We start from the raw sequence: 15,166 nt of genomic DNA on the forward strand, positions 1-15,166 counted from the left end.
CATAGCTCCCCACCTCCCTGTTTCCCCCTCACATGGTTCCTCCTTCCTTCTCCTCTGAGAAAGGAGAGGCCCCTCTGAGCACCACCCTACTAGGGCACGTCAAATCTCTGCAAGGGCTAGGTGTAATCTTTAGCAATAAGGCCAGACATGGCATTCCAGTTTAGGGAGCAGGATCCACAGGCAGGCAACAGATTCAGGGACAACCTGTGCTCTAGTTGGGAGACCCACATGAAGACTAAGCTGCACATCTGCTACAAATGTGCGGAGTCCTAGTATGCTGTTTTGTTGGTGGTTCAGTCTCTGGGAGCCCTGAAGGGTCCAGGTTAGTAGACTCTGCTGGTCTTGTGGAGTTCCTATTCCCCTTTGGGTCTCTCAGTCTTTCCCCCAACTCTTGCACAAGACTCCTAGAGCTCCATCCAATGTTTGGCTGTGGGTTTCTGCATTTGTTTTGGTCAGCTGCTGGGTGGAGCCTCTCAGAGAACAGTTTTGCTAGGCTCCTGTCTACAAACATAAGGGAGTACCATTAATAGTGTCAAGGATTGGTTTTTGACCATGAGATGGGTCTCAAATTGGGCCAGTCATTAGTTGGCCATTCCCTCAGTCTCTGCTCCATCTTTGTCCCTGCACTTTTTGTAGGTAGGACAAATTTTGGATTGAAGGTTCTGTGGGTGAGTTGATTTCCTAATCCCTCCACTGGGAATCCTGCCTGACTACAGGAGGTGGCCACTTCAGGCTCCATATCCCCCAGTGTTAGGAGTCTCAGCTATAGTCACTTCCATAGACTCCCTGGAACTTCTCCCATCTCAGGTCTCTGGCATATCCTAGAGATGCACCCCCCTCCCACACACACATCTATTTCCCTTCACTCTCTTGTCCACCTCCACCCCCATCCCCAACTCTCCCTACACCTGACTCCCCTTCCCCTCCGCATCCCTCTCCCATCCGGTTGCTCTTTCCATCTAGCTCTAGTATCTATTTTATTTCCTCTTCTTAGTTATATTCAAGCATTCTCCTTTTGGCTGTCCTTGGTCTTTAGATTCTTTGGGTCTGTTGATTGAGACACGGCTATCTTGTACTTTATGGCTAATATCCACTTATAAGTGTTACTTTTAATATCTATCTACACTGTAGGTCCTCAGAAGAGCAAGCTGTAGTCAGCTTTCTGCAGCAGCTGTATCTGCTGTCGCCTCACTCTGCCATGCAGAAGTAGGCTGGAAACAATCAGTCTCCAGTGGCCCTCATTTTCACGTCCATCTCCTGCTTACATCATTTACCTCATAGTTAACTGATGAACAATTTGGGTAGTAAAAGGCGGGAAAACTGGAAACATTTTCTGTCATCAACACCAACTTCTCCTACTCCCCTGCAGAAGACTCCTTAGCAAAGGCACTGGCTCCTTCTGCCTCACTGTGGATTTCAAACTGGAGGTCTTCCTCTGGACTGTCCTCTTAGGGAGCCCCAGGCCTTCCTCATGTTAGACTTGTTCTGCACCCAGTGGATCCATAGCTCTTTGGGCTTCTTCATCCTTGGAAGATCCAACTTTCACTTCGGGAAACATAGGCTCTTTGAGTTTCTGTATGAACCCCCTTCTAATTGCTGACTAGTTTGTTCTGGAAATGAGGGCAGTCTTCAAGTTCCCTTCAGGACTGCATCAGGGAAAAGCCAAATGAGAATCTGCACCCTGCAGGGTGAGGAGACAGGCTGGCGCCTAAGGATGAAGAAATGGTGGGTGCTCCACTTCAGGCCCAGGAATTTGTTCTTTAAAGTGACTCAGCCTTCAAGCATCAGGAAGGCCTATGCTCCCTCTGCTTGCTAGGTGTGTCCTGGGAGGATCTTCTCAGGTCTCCCCAGCCCATGGAGACAAAAGGAGAGGACTGTGCAATACCAACACCCCACTCAGATGTTGAAAACAGATGACATTGGGAAGAGCAGCCAGAGAGGGCATTGAGTCAACAAATGCCTTGCACTCCACAATCATGGCGATGGATGCATTTGAGAGAGTAAAAATGATTGCAGGGGTTGCTTTACAAACAAACAAACAATCCAAAAATTTGGACCAGGCAAAGGAGGGCACACCCTTAATTTCAGCACTCTAGAAACAGAGGCAGGTGGACTTCTCTGTGTTTGAGGGCAGCCTGGTCTACATAGCAAGTTCTAGGCTACAAATACATAAATTAATAAATAAGCAGACAATAAGTCAGATATGTATCCAGAAAATGTATTTGAATATCAGAATAAGTGAATATACAAATGGTTGGTATATAAAATAACTACTTCACCTGTATTTGGGAAAGTGTAAATTCAAACAGAATGGCTGAGATGATGAGAGGCTAACAGCAAACTACCACGTGCTGTACCAGCTCAGGTAGGAGCCTATAATTAAAAAATATCCTTGATACTATGATCAGCATTTGAATATGATCAGGAAAATCTGCTGTTTTATATACCGAAGAATGAAATATGTAAAAATATGTATGGGCAAATATATTTATGGAAGTACTATTTATAGTGGTCACACTTTGAGACAGTCACGTGTAAACTCAGCACGGAAGTGGAACTCAGTAAGTGTCATACAAATGAACATTAACAATAGGATAGTAAATCATAGTTCTGTGCAGGTTCATGAATGAACCTCATCAGTACAAGCTGGGTCACTGGTAGATTCATGTGAAGTGTAAAATAGAGGAGCTCGTTCTCAAGGGGCCTTGAGAAGGGTTTGGAGTATTGGCTGTTTTTGTATAACTTACTTCCTGGGTAGTGGGTGTGTGACTTAATTTGGATATTGAGTCTCTTGATGGTTTGCATGTTAATGACTGTACTGGGAGAGGGTAGGTTCCTTAGGAGTTCCGCACATTGGAGTCAAGTTGTCAGTGTGGATTGGAGGACTCCAGTCTCGTTCCCTCTGCTTCTTGACTGATAAGGTTTTCTCCCTACGTGGTTCCACCAATGATGCATTGCCTGTCCAGAGACCACGAATGCTGGGCCAGCATGTGAACCACTGCCAAGCCTTTCTTGTTGGTGCATCAGTTTACCCACCCTCATTTTTTTTTTTTTGGTCCTGGAACTGTCTGTCACCAGAGAACTGTGCAGTAGGCTTCATTCATTTGGTCAACGCATGAGTAAATTGTTTTCTGTGAGTGCAGTAGAAATTTCAGGAAAGAAATGGTGAGCACAAATGCTGGAAGCACAGGGCCATCTCCCATCTTCTCTAAGCCCATATAGTCATAAGGCCCAGACTCTTTCTGCTATTTGTTTTTGGATAAAACAAACGCTCTTTTTAAAGAAGCCATTTTAGGTATATACCAAAGTGTAGTGGAAAGCACAGACATTTCTTTTGAATTACCTGCCCCTGCATGTCATCCTCACTCTCTCTGACATCTATATGACCTGCTTTTCAAAGTCAAGAAGCTAACAACAGCACATAATCACCCAGAGTCCAGTTTATGCTGAGGTTCACTCTTGATGCTGCTCCTTCTGTGGTTTAGACAGATGTATGGCAACATTGAGTAACTGACTACATGGGTTAGCCACCGGTGTGGTGAACCAGGAGAAAAACGATCAAGAGGTATCGGAAAGCAGCTGCTCTCTTGTAGGACACAACCTTCACAAAAGAGCCAACGTCTGAGCTCAGACACATTACACCCCTGAAAAACTCAGCTGATGAGAGCAGCTGGTGGAAAGTCAGTGATTTGCCTGAAGAAATAGAAGGCTGAGAAACAACAGTCAGTCTGACAGCGTGCTGGCTCTCTGGCCTAAGGGTTTTGTTTACTCTGACCAGGGCAAGGGAGGAAGTTAGGCAGGGAGAGCTTCAATCCTATAGCTGTCTGGATTTCCACACGGGCCAGTTGGTCTCAGAGCTCACACGCATTAACCCTCACAAGGAATGCTAAGACCAGGCTGCCCTGTCGGGTATGGAACTGCAGGTGAGTAGGAATGAGCAAAGAACAGACCAGAAAAGATCAGAATGGAGCAGCAGCGCCCTCTGCAGGTGATGTGATCTTCATTCATCTTCGCCTGCTCTTCTCTCAGCACCCTTAAGGCAGCCAAGGCTTCTGTTCATATTAAATCCCTGGAGTCCTCGTGCTTATTGCTTAACACACATTGAGGGCTACAGCCAGAGCCCAGAAGTCTGTACAGACAAGGTGTTCAGGTGACCTTAGATAGCAGCCTCTCAGAATTTAAACAGAATGGTCTTGAAAATATCCAGGCCTTTTAGAGTTAAAGCAAAAATTCTAGTGATGAAACTGCAGGTCGGAGGCTGGGCAATAACGGGATATTGGAAACTGAGAGAAGCCTAAAAAGAACCCTGGAATCATCAGTCCTGGGCTGGTGATGGTGCACCAGGGGAGAGTTCACCTGGGCTCAGCGCCCTGTAATCTAGATGTAAAAGGGAAAAGCCATTCCCTCTCATCCACCTTTGCTGACTTCCTAATTCTCAGACCCTCTGCTCTGTTAGTTCATCTCCTGAGCAGCTTTCCGAGCACCGTTTGAGTTCCTGCTTCTGTAGCAGTGTGTGAGACATCACGGACACTGTGTGGAGCTTGACACAGGAGACAAGTGATGAGAGGCTGTGGCAGACAGCTGTCTATTACTGTCTAGTAATAACATTTTGGCCCCGTTTGTGTAGTACCCCCAAGTAGGAAAGAAAGGCTTCCTGCATGTGCTTGGCTGCAAAACAACCTGTCCAACCACGCCCTGTTCTGTGTTCTTAGATGGTAATGCAAGCACACATGCCTATTGTATTCTGGATAATGTACTGTGAGGATGGCAGAAAGCAGGGCCCTCTCCCTTTCTGATAGTAAAGGTTGGATTCTTGCTTCCAAGGACTCAGGTGCTTTCCTCCAGTGGAGAGGTTTACCTGACCTTTTTTTTTCCTTTCAAAATATTAACTTCACATCTTTTGAATGTAAAGCTGTGTTTCTGGCGTTTGACTTGATGCTTTTGTTTATGCTTCACGCCTTGTCTTGTTGCTGTTATATCAGACTGTCCTGGAATCTGGCCTAACTGGCCAATAAACTTGTGTGTTCCTGTCTCATTCTCCCGAGGGCTAGGATTACAGGTGTGTGGCAACACATGCAGTGCTTGCACTGTTTTAAACAGAACCAATCGCCAATCATAAATAAAGACATTATTTTAAAGACCTAAATTTAACATCCTGTTGGAAACACATGCCAGTGTGGCAATGGCTTTTCCAACGGAGGCAACAGTCCCTAACTGAAAAGATGCTGTACACCTGCAACATCCCCAGCCCAGCCTTGGATTGCGATTCCGATCTCCATGGCCAGCAGTCATTTCCCACTGGCTTCCTTGTGTATTTCATTCCTATTGCTTGCCTCTCACTCAAAATGTGGAGTTCTAAGGCTTCTTCCTAGAAGAAAAAAGTTAGGATCTTGATCAGAAGGATCTGTGGGGGCAATGATTCTTAAGGCCAGAGACCTGTGACACCCTGAGCTAATAGGAGAAGAGGTTCCCAAGTCTCCGTAGGGCTGGGCTTTTGGGATGGGTTCCCAGGCTCAGTAGCCTGGGTCCCTTGTCAGGGGGACCACATAGGCTGGAACAGGGATGCTTGTGGGAACCCCAGGGGACTGCGCAGCCTCTATGGCGTTGAAATGTGACCTGATTTTCTAAAGGACACAGGATAAGGGTAATTGATGAGGATTCTGGGTAAGTGAGTGGATGGGCAATGCTACCTGTAATTTCAACTAGAAATGTGAAAAAATTGTTACATTTTTGACATCCGAATGCTTCCCAAAGCCTTTGTTAATGTGAAATATTTATCAGCCCCTTTGTGTTTTGAGAATTCACATAACAAAATGGCCACAGAGCCTTCTGGATTGTCTGTTTGCCAGATGAATTCATTGATACACCTCACTCACTCGCTCACTAGCTATTAGAGAATCTGCAAGGGGCATGCGATGATGAACAAGATGTTACCAAATTCTTCCTGTTCTTGCTGGACTGCTGGATGGAGAGGAGAAAGTCGGGTATAAAGGACATTGACTGGGAACAAGAAGTTTAGGGCTTTAATCCCACCCCTGGTTCAACTCCTGAGCAAATGTAAACTAAGTACTCAGCCGCCCTGGGCCTCCCATTCTGTAGGAATAAAACGTGGTTAAATTGTCTTTTCATCCAATTTCGTTCCATTGCACTTACTTATTTAAGAGTTCACATACTAATAAAGAGTTAAATAAAAATAATATTTTGTAGCCTGAAAAAAGTCAGTGATGACTCTGTCATAGCAGATGACAGCACTGTCTCTTAATCTAGCATTTACCCACAGACAAATGACAGCCAGTTCTTACAATATCATTGTGCAGTTGGGGTCACGGGTTTATTATATTTATATACAAATAAGCATTTATTGATGTTTCGTCAGGAGAGATGAGGTAACAAACTATTGATAACAACATAGCCATAAGAGACCAATACTGAGCTTCAAGACTCAAAAGAACACAGACCCTAAAATCACAGCTTTCAGGCAGTGTAGTTATCTAGACCACGGGGGCAACTGTACAGCACAAAGCAGCATGTGACAAGAAACATCATTGACAAGGCAGTTGCTCATGGGGGATGGAGCAGGCTAGTGGGGGTCGGGGTCACTGCTGGAAAAGGGCTTCAGAACCGCATAAAGCCCCCGTATCTTTTCTCTATCTCAGGAACTTCTTTCGAGTAATTTTCGCCTTCTTCATCGGAGGGCAGAGACTCAGCAAAGCGCTTCAGGAAGCCCCCATACCTCTTCTGGTAGTCCATCCACCACTCGGGGCGTCCCACCCTTCTCATGAAGCCCCCGTAGCGCTTCTGCAGCTCTTTTGCTTCATCTTCCAGTTGGGGGCTTCTTTTGAGGCTTCTCATGAAGCCCCCATACCTCTTGCTCATGTCTTCGTCATTGTTGGTGCTCTCTTGTTGGTGGCTGTCTTTCGCACGGTTGTCTCCCGTTCCCAGTAGCTCTTTCAGCAGATCGGAGGAGTTGGCCAAGGTGTCTCCCTCATCTGCATCCTTCTTCATGAAGCCGCCATACCTCTTGGCAAGGATCTCTCCTCCGTTCGCTTCTTCTTCTGGCTCCATGGGATATAGCTCGTCCATCTTCTTCATGAAGCCTCCGTACCGTTTCATGAAGCCTCCGTACTTCTTGGCTAGCAAGTGGCTCTCATCCTGTTTGCTGCTGTCTTTGTACATGTCGATGTTATCCCAAGGGAACTCGGGCCTGGACACCTGCAGGAGATCCTTGCAGGTCTCCCAGATTTTGAAAGAAGGCAGCTGTCCTTCACATTCCAGTGTGCACGCCTGCAAAGTCAAGGGGATGAGTGGTTAAGAGACCCTTCTGAACCAATGGTGGACTATTTTCTGCTTTAGTACACACACTGCCGCAGAAAAAGACCAGCTCCTCTCTGTCATAGCTTTCACTCAAACTGAACTAGCAATGGTCCAGGAGCACTGGAACAAAGAAGGGAGAGGGTACTAGAGTCTTGTTAGAGATCTTGTTGTATATGGTGTGCCACGTCAGTGTTACAAGGGATACATCCTCAATTCTGAGTCAAGTGGCTGCTTTCAGAACACAATCTCGCTGCACTGTTTCCCATAGAAGATGCAATTTTGTCTGAGAGTTTGTGAGCCCCAAGGGAGAAATCTCTGTGTACCTGATTGGGGATATTTCCTAAACATTCTCTCCATGTCCTTATCTTAGAGAGGCGATCTTCATTAACGACATGCATGGGATTTACTAATAAGTACCTCATCTACTCCCATGTCTTTCAAATACTTTTAACCTTTAAAGGAAAAGCCTACAATCTCTACATAAGTTTTAAGAGAAAGCCATTCAAGGCACTATAACACACTATAAGTTATTTGGATCCTTATGTAACGATTGGTTAAAAATTGAGACACTTTGATCTTTTGCTTTTTTCTTAGCTGATAAAAACAGATTCCATCATTTTGAACCAATTCCTGCCAATTACCTGGATGCAAATGCACAGATTATTCATATTATTTTCTTAGGATTAAGCCATCGGTATACAAACAGGTTGTTTTCAGTAGCCATAATCTTTAATAAAGGAGGGATTAGCTGCATGTAATCACACTTTCTTATTATACAGTAATTAACTCAAGCCGTTATAGAGTAATTACACTCAAGCTATGGTAAGCGTTAAGCTATGCATTTTAAATTACCTTGCTCAGACTATATTTTTTAAAAACATATTCAATTGCTTGCTTACAATAAAAATAACACAAATATCAGATAACATTACAAAATCCTATGGTGCTCCTAAGCCTTTTAGGGGGCATCACAACTTCCTGAAATAATCTTACATATGCCAGGCTACAGTCCCTTGATTTAGATAGAAAACTAGGCCCTTTCTTGGTACTTAAAAATCATATGTTCATATTAAATACACACCTCATTTTCACAACAAAATATTTTGGAATAATAGTTTTAACCAACTTTGAATGGTTATTTTAGTTTTGTGTGTAAGAAAATAAATATGTAGGAATATATATATATATTAGAATATATAGAGTAATAGAAATAAATATATAGGAAAAAGTTAAAAGAGGAACCAATTAAAATAATTCCATTTTTTTCTTGAACATATATGATTAAAGAAGACTCAAAATATTATTAAAAGCTTAAGATATTTGAGTGGCAGTAAGATTTCCACTCTAAAAATGTGTGTTCATGACCTTGTTGCCAAAAATGAATGTCATTCATGTAGCTTTTGAGACATTTATTGCATGCCAGATTCTACACTCTAGAGCACACCAGATGGAAAGGTCTAGACAGCATGCAATCTTATCTCAGTACCCTTTACCTACCTCATGGCAGAACTTGGTAAATCAACCAAGCTACTACATACCTTTGGCTGGGTAACCTCATTTTGCCCATGACCTCTAGCTACTATTCCATAACTGCTATTATTATTTTTTTCACATTTAAAAAATTTTATTCTTATAGTAGCTTATTGCAAGTTACTGGTTTCAAAGTCCACATGTCTCTGCAGACCGGAAGTCAAGAGCTGAACCTTATCATGCAGTCCCTCTACAGACTATTCGGTGGGTTCAACATCTGGGCATTAACTAAATCTCTGTCAGTGAGAAAGTAATATTAAGTGTATGCTACAATTACTCAATCAAAATTCTTCTGAAGATGTTTTTTGATGGCTTTTTCCTAATTGGTTCATACTGTATGTGCCCTTCGTCATCTGAATCAAGGATAAGAACAGAGTACAAAGATTTAACATAGCAAGGAAACTGCAAGTGTCTCTGCTGTCTGGGGGTTGGTTGCTAAACAAGAACCTCTGCTCATGCTCCTTGGAACAGGAAGATGAGCATTATTTTTGCACTTGGTAAACTGAACAGTTGAGAGAAATTTTCTTGACTAGGTGTTGTTAAAATATCACTTACATTTGAATTCCCAGATCGTATAACTTAGTAAATCTGACATTATTTGAGGTCAGATTATAACTCTTCTAGGATTCAATCACCATTAATTACATAGATGGTGAAGAACCTTATGCTACATGTTGAGTTCTGTGCTCATCAAAGAGTGAATAGAGCTAAAATGCCTCAAGTGACTACTCAAAAATAAAATAATAAAAATACCAGTGGCTGTGCATCAGGAGCCAGACAGTCTTCAGTATAGTATGAATCTCCTGCGTATAAAGTCTGTTATTCCCAAGGTTGATTCTTATTTGCAAGCTCCTGACTATAGGAGGTGGCATAAAGTCGGGTGTGAGCTCTGCTCCTACTTACAATGGAACAATTTTCCCTCACAATGTAAACACCTAGTGCTTTCCTGGCCAAGTTAATCTCCATCAACTGAAGTAGACCATATAATCAAAACACTTAAACGAAGAAAACAAACATTTAACTGGAAATACTGGCTTGGATTTTGGGACCCCTTTGTTTCTTCATTTCAAATTTTTTTTTTTTTTTAAATGTGAAGCTTTCTCAAAGGCTTAAGTGTAGTAAGCTGACTCTCCTTTGAGCTATCAAGGAATTTTAAAGGCAGGGCAATGGATCATTGAGAGAGTATAAAAGAAGCCTTTGGGATTTCAAATGTACAGATTCAGACTCGATGGAATCCCACTGGTGTTTGGAAAGCCCGAGGACTATCATGAAGAGAACAGCCATTTTGTCTCTTCTAGCTCCTGTAAACGACAGGCTATCTTTGGACAGATACCACGTCTTTGGGTATCAACCATCTCTCCTGAGCCCTTCTCACAGTCAAATCAAAGCTGTTACATAAAAGTGCAGTCAAGACAAGGCAAAGGGAATTCTGTGTCCCTTGCTCAAGGGGCTGTTAATGAGCTTTTTCTGGCCTCTTCTGGCAACTCTCTACCTCTCCCCCTTGTCCTTTTACTCCAGTGAGGAGGGACTCAAAGCTAAGGGACCCCAGGAAGAGCAATGGGTTGGCAGTTGGGGTAGTGGGGGCACTCTCACTAACAAAAACATTACATTCTTTGCAGGAAGGATGTTTGAAGGGTTTGGGTGTTAAAGTTGGGTTTACTGACAGCCTAGATGAAGTGCTATCCGAGGTAATGAAGAGAACACATCTTGGGGTTCCGAAACTCCGGGGGCAAAACAAAATTTGTTTATGTGGAGATAGATACCTCAGCCCTTAAGGGTCCCAGAGAGACTGGTTCCTAAATTGGGAGACAACAGCTTGGGGATCAACATTTGGAAGCTCCAGGTAACTTTGGTCCACAAAGGCTCCTGCCACGCACCTTCCGGCGCAAATGACCACTAGAAGTCTGCGAGGAGCCCCTCACCGCAAATTCAACTCACCAGGAAATTGATGTCGCCTGGGCGAACCAGGCGGTAGCTGCATTTAGCGCAGTCCTGGCTGCATTCCGCCTGCACTGTAGCCAGGAGGCAGGACCCAAGCGCCAGCAGCCAGGTGCAAAGCCTCAGGAACCGCGCCATGGGCTGTAGGAGAGAAGAACGCGCCTGTAGGGACCCGTTCTGTCTCTGACAAGGTTCTCTTAGAGAGAACCTTGCCGGGTGGGTGGTCGTGGATCAGGACCAGCAGGGACAGTCTTTCCTGAGCCCCGCCCACAACCCAACAACCTCCCCGGGTGCCTCAATGAGAGCTTGGACCCTAGTGTTTCCTGCTGTTCTAGTGATGCCTGGGACTATTCTATCTTCCTGGAGGTATCCTATCTTCCCACGGGGAGTCCTGTTTTCCTGATGACATCCTGTCCTTCCGAGGGCGCCCTGTCTTCCCTGGCGTCGGTTGCTTAGGGCAAGATTCTGGAGCGAACACTGAAGTTCGCGGCTCGGGAGCAGGCGCTTGGGGGAATAGGACCCGGACACCCAAAGCAATGAGGAACCCCGAGAAAGTTGGACGAACGCATGCACCGAGGGAACAGGCGACGGTCGCCAAGGCACGGGCGACTTGGGGCAAAGTCACTCACGCTGCCGTTGCTCCAGATGGCGCAGGTTACTGGAAGAGCGTGTACCAGATGCCACTCTGCAAGAGAAAGAAAGAAGGCAAGTGTAAAGCGGCCGCGTCGGGGAGCTCTGCGAGGCGCCGGGCAGCGTCGCTGGGCAGCGGGGCTCTGTGCGCCTGCCTTGCTGGCGGCGGCCACAGCCACTTTATAATTAACCCCAAACCGAAGGAGGCGCGCGCGCCCCAATCGCCGGCGGGCTGCAGCTGACGCAGGCCCTACGCCAACCCGCGCCGACGCCTAGCGGGAGGGGACGTCCCCCCAGCACGCGGCCCCGAGGGTGGCGGGTGCGAGTGGGCGCCGGAGGCTCCCCCACCGAGCAGTTAGGAACTCTGGGGAGGACACGAAGGGGAAACTGCTTTCCCTTCATGAATCACTTCGGTGGCACTGTGGGTGGGATGTTTGAAAGGGCAGACGGACCTGGGTTTTTGTGAGCTGTTTTTTGGACACCCTCGGATTCCGTGAACCTGCCCCTTCCCTTGCATCCTCTGAAGGCATATTTCAGAGATGACCTCTGCTGAACTATCCGAAAGTCGTTAACTTTTCATCCACCTTGTCCAGACTTTCTTGCTGTCCAATAGATCCAGGGACAGAGTAGGCATTCAGTTAGTGGTTATGGAAATCAATAATTGAAACTTTCTGGGGATCTTAAACTTTCTTCTTTAGATCAGTGACATACTACAAAAGCAATAACTCCGGTGCAGAAAACAGAACAAAACAACACCCTCAAACGGACAACCTCAAAAACAAGCACACAAGCAAACCAACAAACTAACGGTTGTGGGGAGTGTGTCCTCTAGGAACCACAGGAGGGATCAATTTCGGGCTGGGGGGACATGGGCTCCGAACTTGCTGTAGCCAGAGTGCTGTATAGAGTGGGCTCTTTTTCGTGTGTGTGTGTGTGTGTGTGTGTGTGTGTGTGTGTGTGTGTGTGTGTGTTGATTAAGGGGTGTCAGGGAGTTGTGATGTCAGTAAGCAGGAGTGTGGTTTGGAGGGAACAAGGAGGAAAGCTGTTCTGGACACAAGTGGCTTAGGTCTTGCACATCTTGTCCTCCAGGAGAGGCCTGGCTCCAAAAGGTGAGGCTGGGGCTTTTAGAGCAGCCCACTCCCTCCCTTCCAGGGTCTGTAGATAGGTGCCACTCAGGAAGCTTAGATTAGATCGTCTAACCCTTAGTTAGACTCCAAGCGCTCATCTTTTTTTTTTCTCCTATTTGTAGAACAGCAGCCGAGGTAACATGCTATTTTATGTCAGTACCCGAGAGAGGAGGCACAGTGTTTAGGACAGAATCATCTGGAATAATGAACGAAACCATTTAACCCGTCTGGCCTCAAAAGCTGTTTTAAACCACCTCTCCTTTGGATCTGTTACCAGTTATCTTCTCTCTCTCTCTCTCTCTCTCTCTCTCTCTCTCTCTCTCTCTCTCTCTCTCAAAGATTTACCCATTGTGTGTACCTATCTTCCTAGTCCAAATAGGCTACAACAAAGAGAGGGTCTCAAGGCTTTCCCAGACATTTGCAAGGGATCCTCCACCCTTTTCAATCTTTGCAGTTCCTGCCTTCACGCAGCTCCTGAGAGACGCAATCTGAAGTGCGTCTCCCATTTTGGTCGCTAGAGGGCAGCGCTCTCCTGCGTTGGTGGAGCACCTCAAGGACGAGGGCTTCATCTGTTTGCTCTCAAGACTCACTACACTGGTTGTGGACATTTCACAGAGTGCCCTAGGGAATGCACGGGGTGGGGGGTGGGGGTACCTGTTTTTCTCCTGGCTGGGTAATCCTTGAACCTGGACCAGGAGAGCGGAGTGCTTGTGTTAGGTACAGGCCAGTTTTGTCATCTTCCTACTTTTTAGACTCTTCCCACCAGGGTTTTGATAACGCGTTCTTTCCAGCTTCTTCCTAACAAAAGAAAGCTTCTGTTTGTCTTCAGTTAAAGATTGTTCTGTCTCATTGCCCGGGCTTTATAAAAGAGATGACTACACTGCAGTACTGTACAATAAACTGAACAGTAGTCTTACATAAAATAAAGACATCTTTCTAAATCTGGGCATTTGAACACTTGAGATGGCTCCCAAGCTTTAATTCTATGTCTGGTGGCAGGAGGTAGTGTGCACGTGCATGTGAGTGTGTATGTTTGTGTGTGTGAAAGAGGAGGAGGAGAAGAGGAGGGAGGGAGGGAGGGAGGGAGGGAGGGAGGGAGGGAGGGAGGGAGGGGGAGAGAGAGAGAGCACAGCTACATGATGCTTTCCAGGGTTCTTAGTGCTGGGTTTCAGAGGACACTTTAGGACTTTGGAGAGGCGGAAGCTTAAGTTTTGTCAGCAACTTAGAAACAAGGGGGCTCCAGACTGCAGTTATTTAAGTGGGAAACTGAGAAGCAGAACACCCAAGCGAACAGTTGACAGTGACACTAGCAGACCAGATTCCTCAGGCTATCTAGGCAGGTTTCTTCTTGCATCTCTTGAAGGCCTAGTTTGCTTCTCTGACTGCATTTTCTAAGTGGCTTTTAAAATGTCACAAGAGAGACGGATGAAGACGCTTCTCAGGTTTGTCCAGTTCAGATAGTTTGGCTATAGCCATGGTTAATTAATGAGTGCCAAGTGGGTGATCACACGAATGAGGCATTGGTACGTTAAGTTTGTTTGTAAATCAAATTAGTGATTCCTTTCCCCATCACCTTCTCCTTTCTAGGTCTGGGGGGAGAAGGTATATACTTCTGTATTCATTGTTTTAGACTTGAACAATAGCAATATCTTTTTATCATTATTTCTTAAATATAAGGGGTAGATTTTGTAGCTATATTCTGATAAGAATATTTAAAAAATCAGACCTCCAAACCCTGAAGAGGGTCTGTCTTAAAGCATTTGATTCAGAGACTTCTGATTCTGGTCAAGAAGAAAACCTTACCTTCTGATTCTAGGATGACACATACTAGCTCAGAGGCTAACACGAGTGACTTCTCATGGTGTTCAAGCCAGTTTTTAGCTGTTCAGTAAGGTTTCTGAGAAAGAGGGATTGAGCAAAAGTCCTGTAGGCATCCTTTTCCATCCTTTCCAGGGTGGGAGATGACTCCTGGTCCTCCTCCTCTCTCCTCCTTGCTCATCAAGCAGAGTGCTTCCTTTTGGCTTCCCTCTAAGACTGCAGTAGAGGAGAGGAGGCAGCTCTGCACCGGTGACAGAGCTCCATGCTCTAACTTGTCAAGCGTTTGGAGCTGTGCCAGAGCTAGGGAAAGCCTGCATGTTTTCAGCTCCAATCTAAGGTGCCTGTATTGTAAAATGGAATTCTCTGAGTGTGGCCAGTTAGCAAGAGGCATCTGTGTAGTTGTGGAATTCTTTTGGCTTAGCTCAGGAAGCTCTTGCAGAGTGGCTATAGAGTAGGGCCAGCTTCAGCACGGTTTATTCTCCTTTTCACAATTCCACAAACAGATAGGACTCTTGAAAGAAAAGGTAACCTAGGGTCTGGTCATCAGAACTGATTTTAAATGAAAGCCATGGGGGTGGGGGAGAGGAGAGAATAAAACAGAGAAAAATACCAAACATAAGTTATAAACTTAGAATTAAATGTTCTGTCCTAAATTTGACCTTTATCTCTCAGACAGGGAAAATATACTTTTCATATCAAGTAATACAATGAGACAATGAGTAAAACAAATCACATTATAACCTGTTAGATCAACAGAAGAAATTGCTATGAATATAATCAGTGTAAGGTTTGGGATGCAGCCTGACTTT

At 45.2% G+C, this 15,166-nt stretch overlaps 1 protein-coding gene across 2 annotated transcripts; it reads right to left on the bottom strand.

The window, feature by feature from the left end:
* Positions 1-6,312: 6,312 nt before the first annotated feature.
* On the bottom strand, positions 6,313-11,592 carry Penk (preproenkephalin). 2 transcript variants are annotated; one of them, NM_001348209.1, is made up of 3 exons: positions 11,412-11,592; positions 10,783-10,923; positions 6,313-7,284 (listed from the first exon to the last, which is right to left on the bottom strand). In NM_001348209.1, exons 2-3 carry the CDS (start codon positions 10,918-10,920, stop codon positions 6,616-6,618), a joined length of 807 nt encoding a protein of 268 aa, NP_001335138.1. In that variant the 5' UTR covers positions 10,921-10,923; positions 11,412-11,592; the 3' UTR covers positions 6,313-6,615. The 2 variants fall into 2 exon arrangements, with proteins under 2 accessions (NP_001335138.1, NP_001002927.1); NM_001002927.3 differs by lacking the exon at positions 11,412-11,592 and having other exon boundaries at positions 10,783-11,222.
* Between the last annotated feature and the right edge of the window lie 3,574 nt (positions 11,593-15,166).

Source organism: Mus musculus, chromosome 4, assembly GCF_000001635.26.
Source record: "Mus musculus strain C57BL/6J chromosome 4, GRCm38.p6 C57BL/6J".
NCBI classification, from domain to species: domain Eukaryota; kingdom Metazoa; phylum Chordata; class Mammalia; order Rodentia; family Muridae; genus Mus; species Mus musculus.

Coding starts and splice junctions, on each gene's coding strand:
- Penk (NM_001348209.1), bottom strand. CDS start 10,920: ATGGCGCGGTTCCTGAGGCTTTGCACCTGGCTGCTGGCGCTTGGGTCC. Junction 7,285..10,782: donor CAGGCGACATCAATTTCCTG/GTGAGTTGAATT, acceptor TTGACTTTGCAG/GCGTGCACACTGGAATGTGA.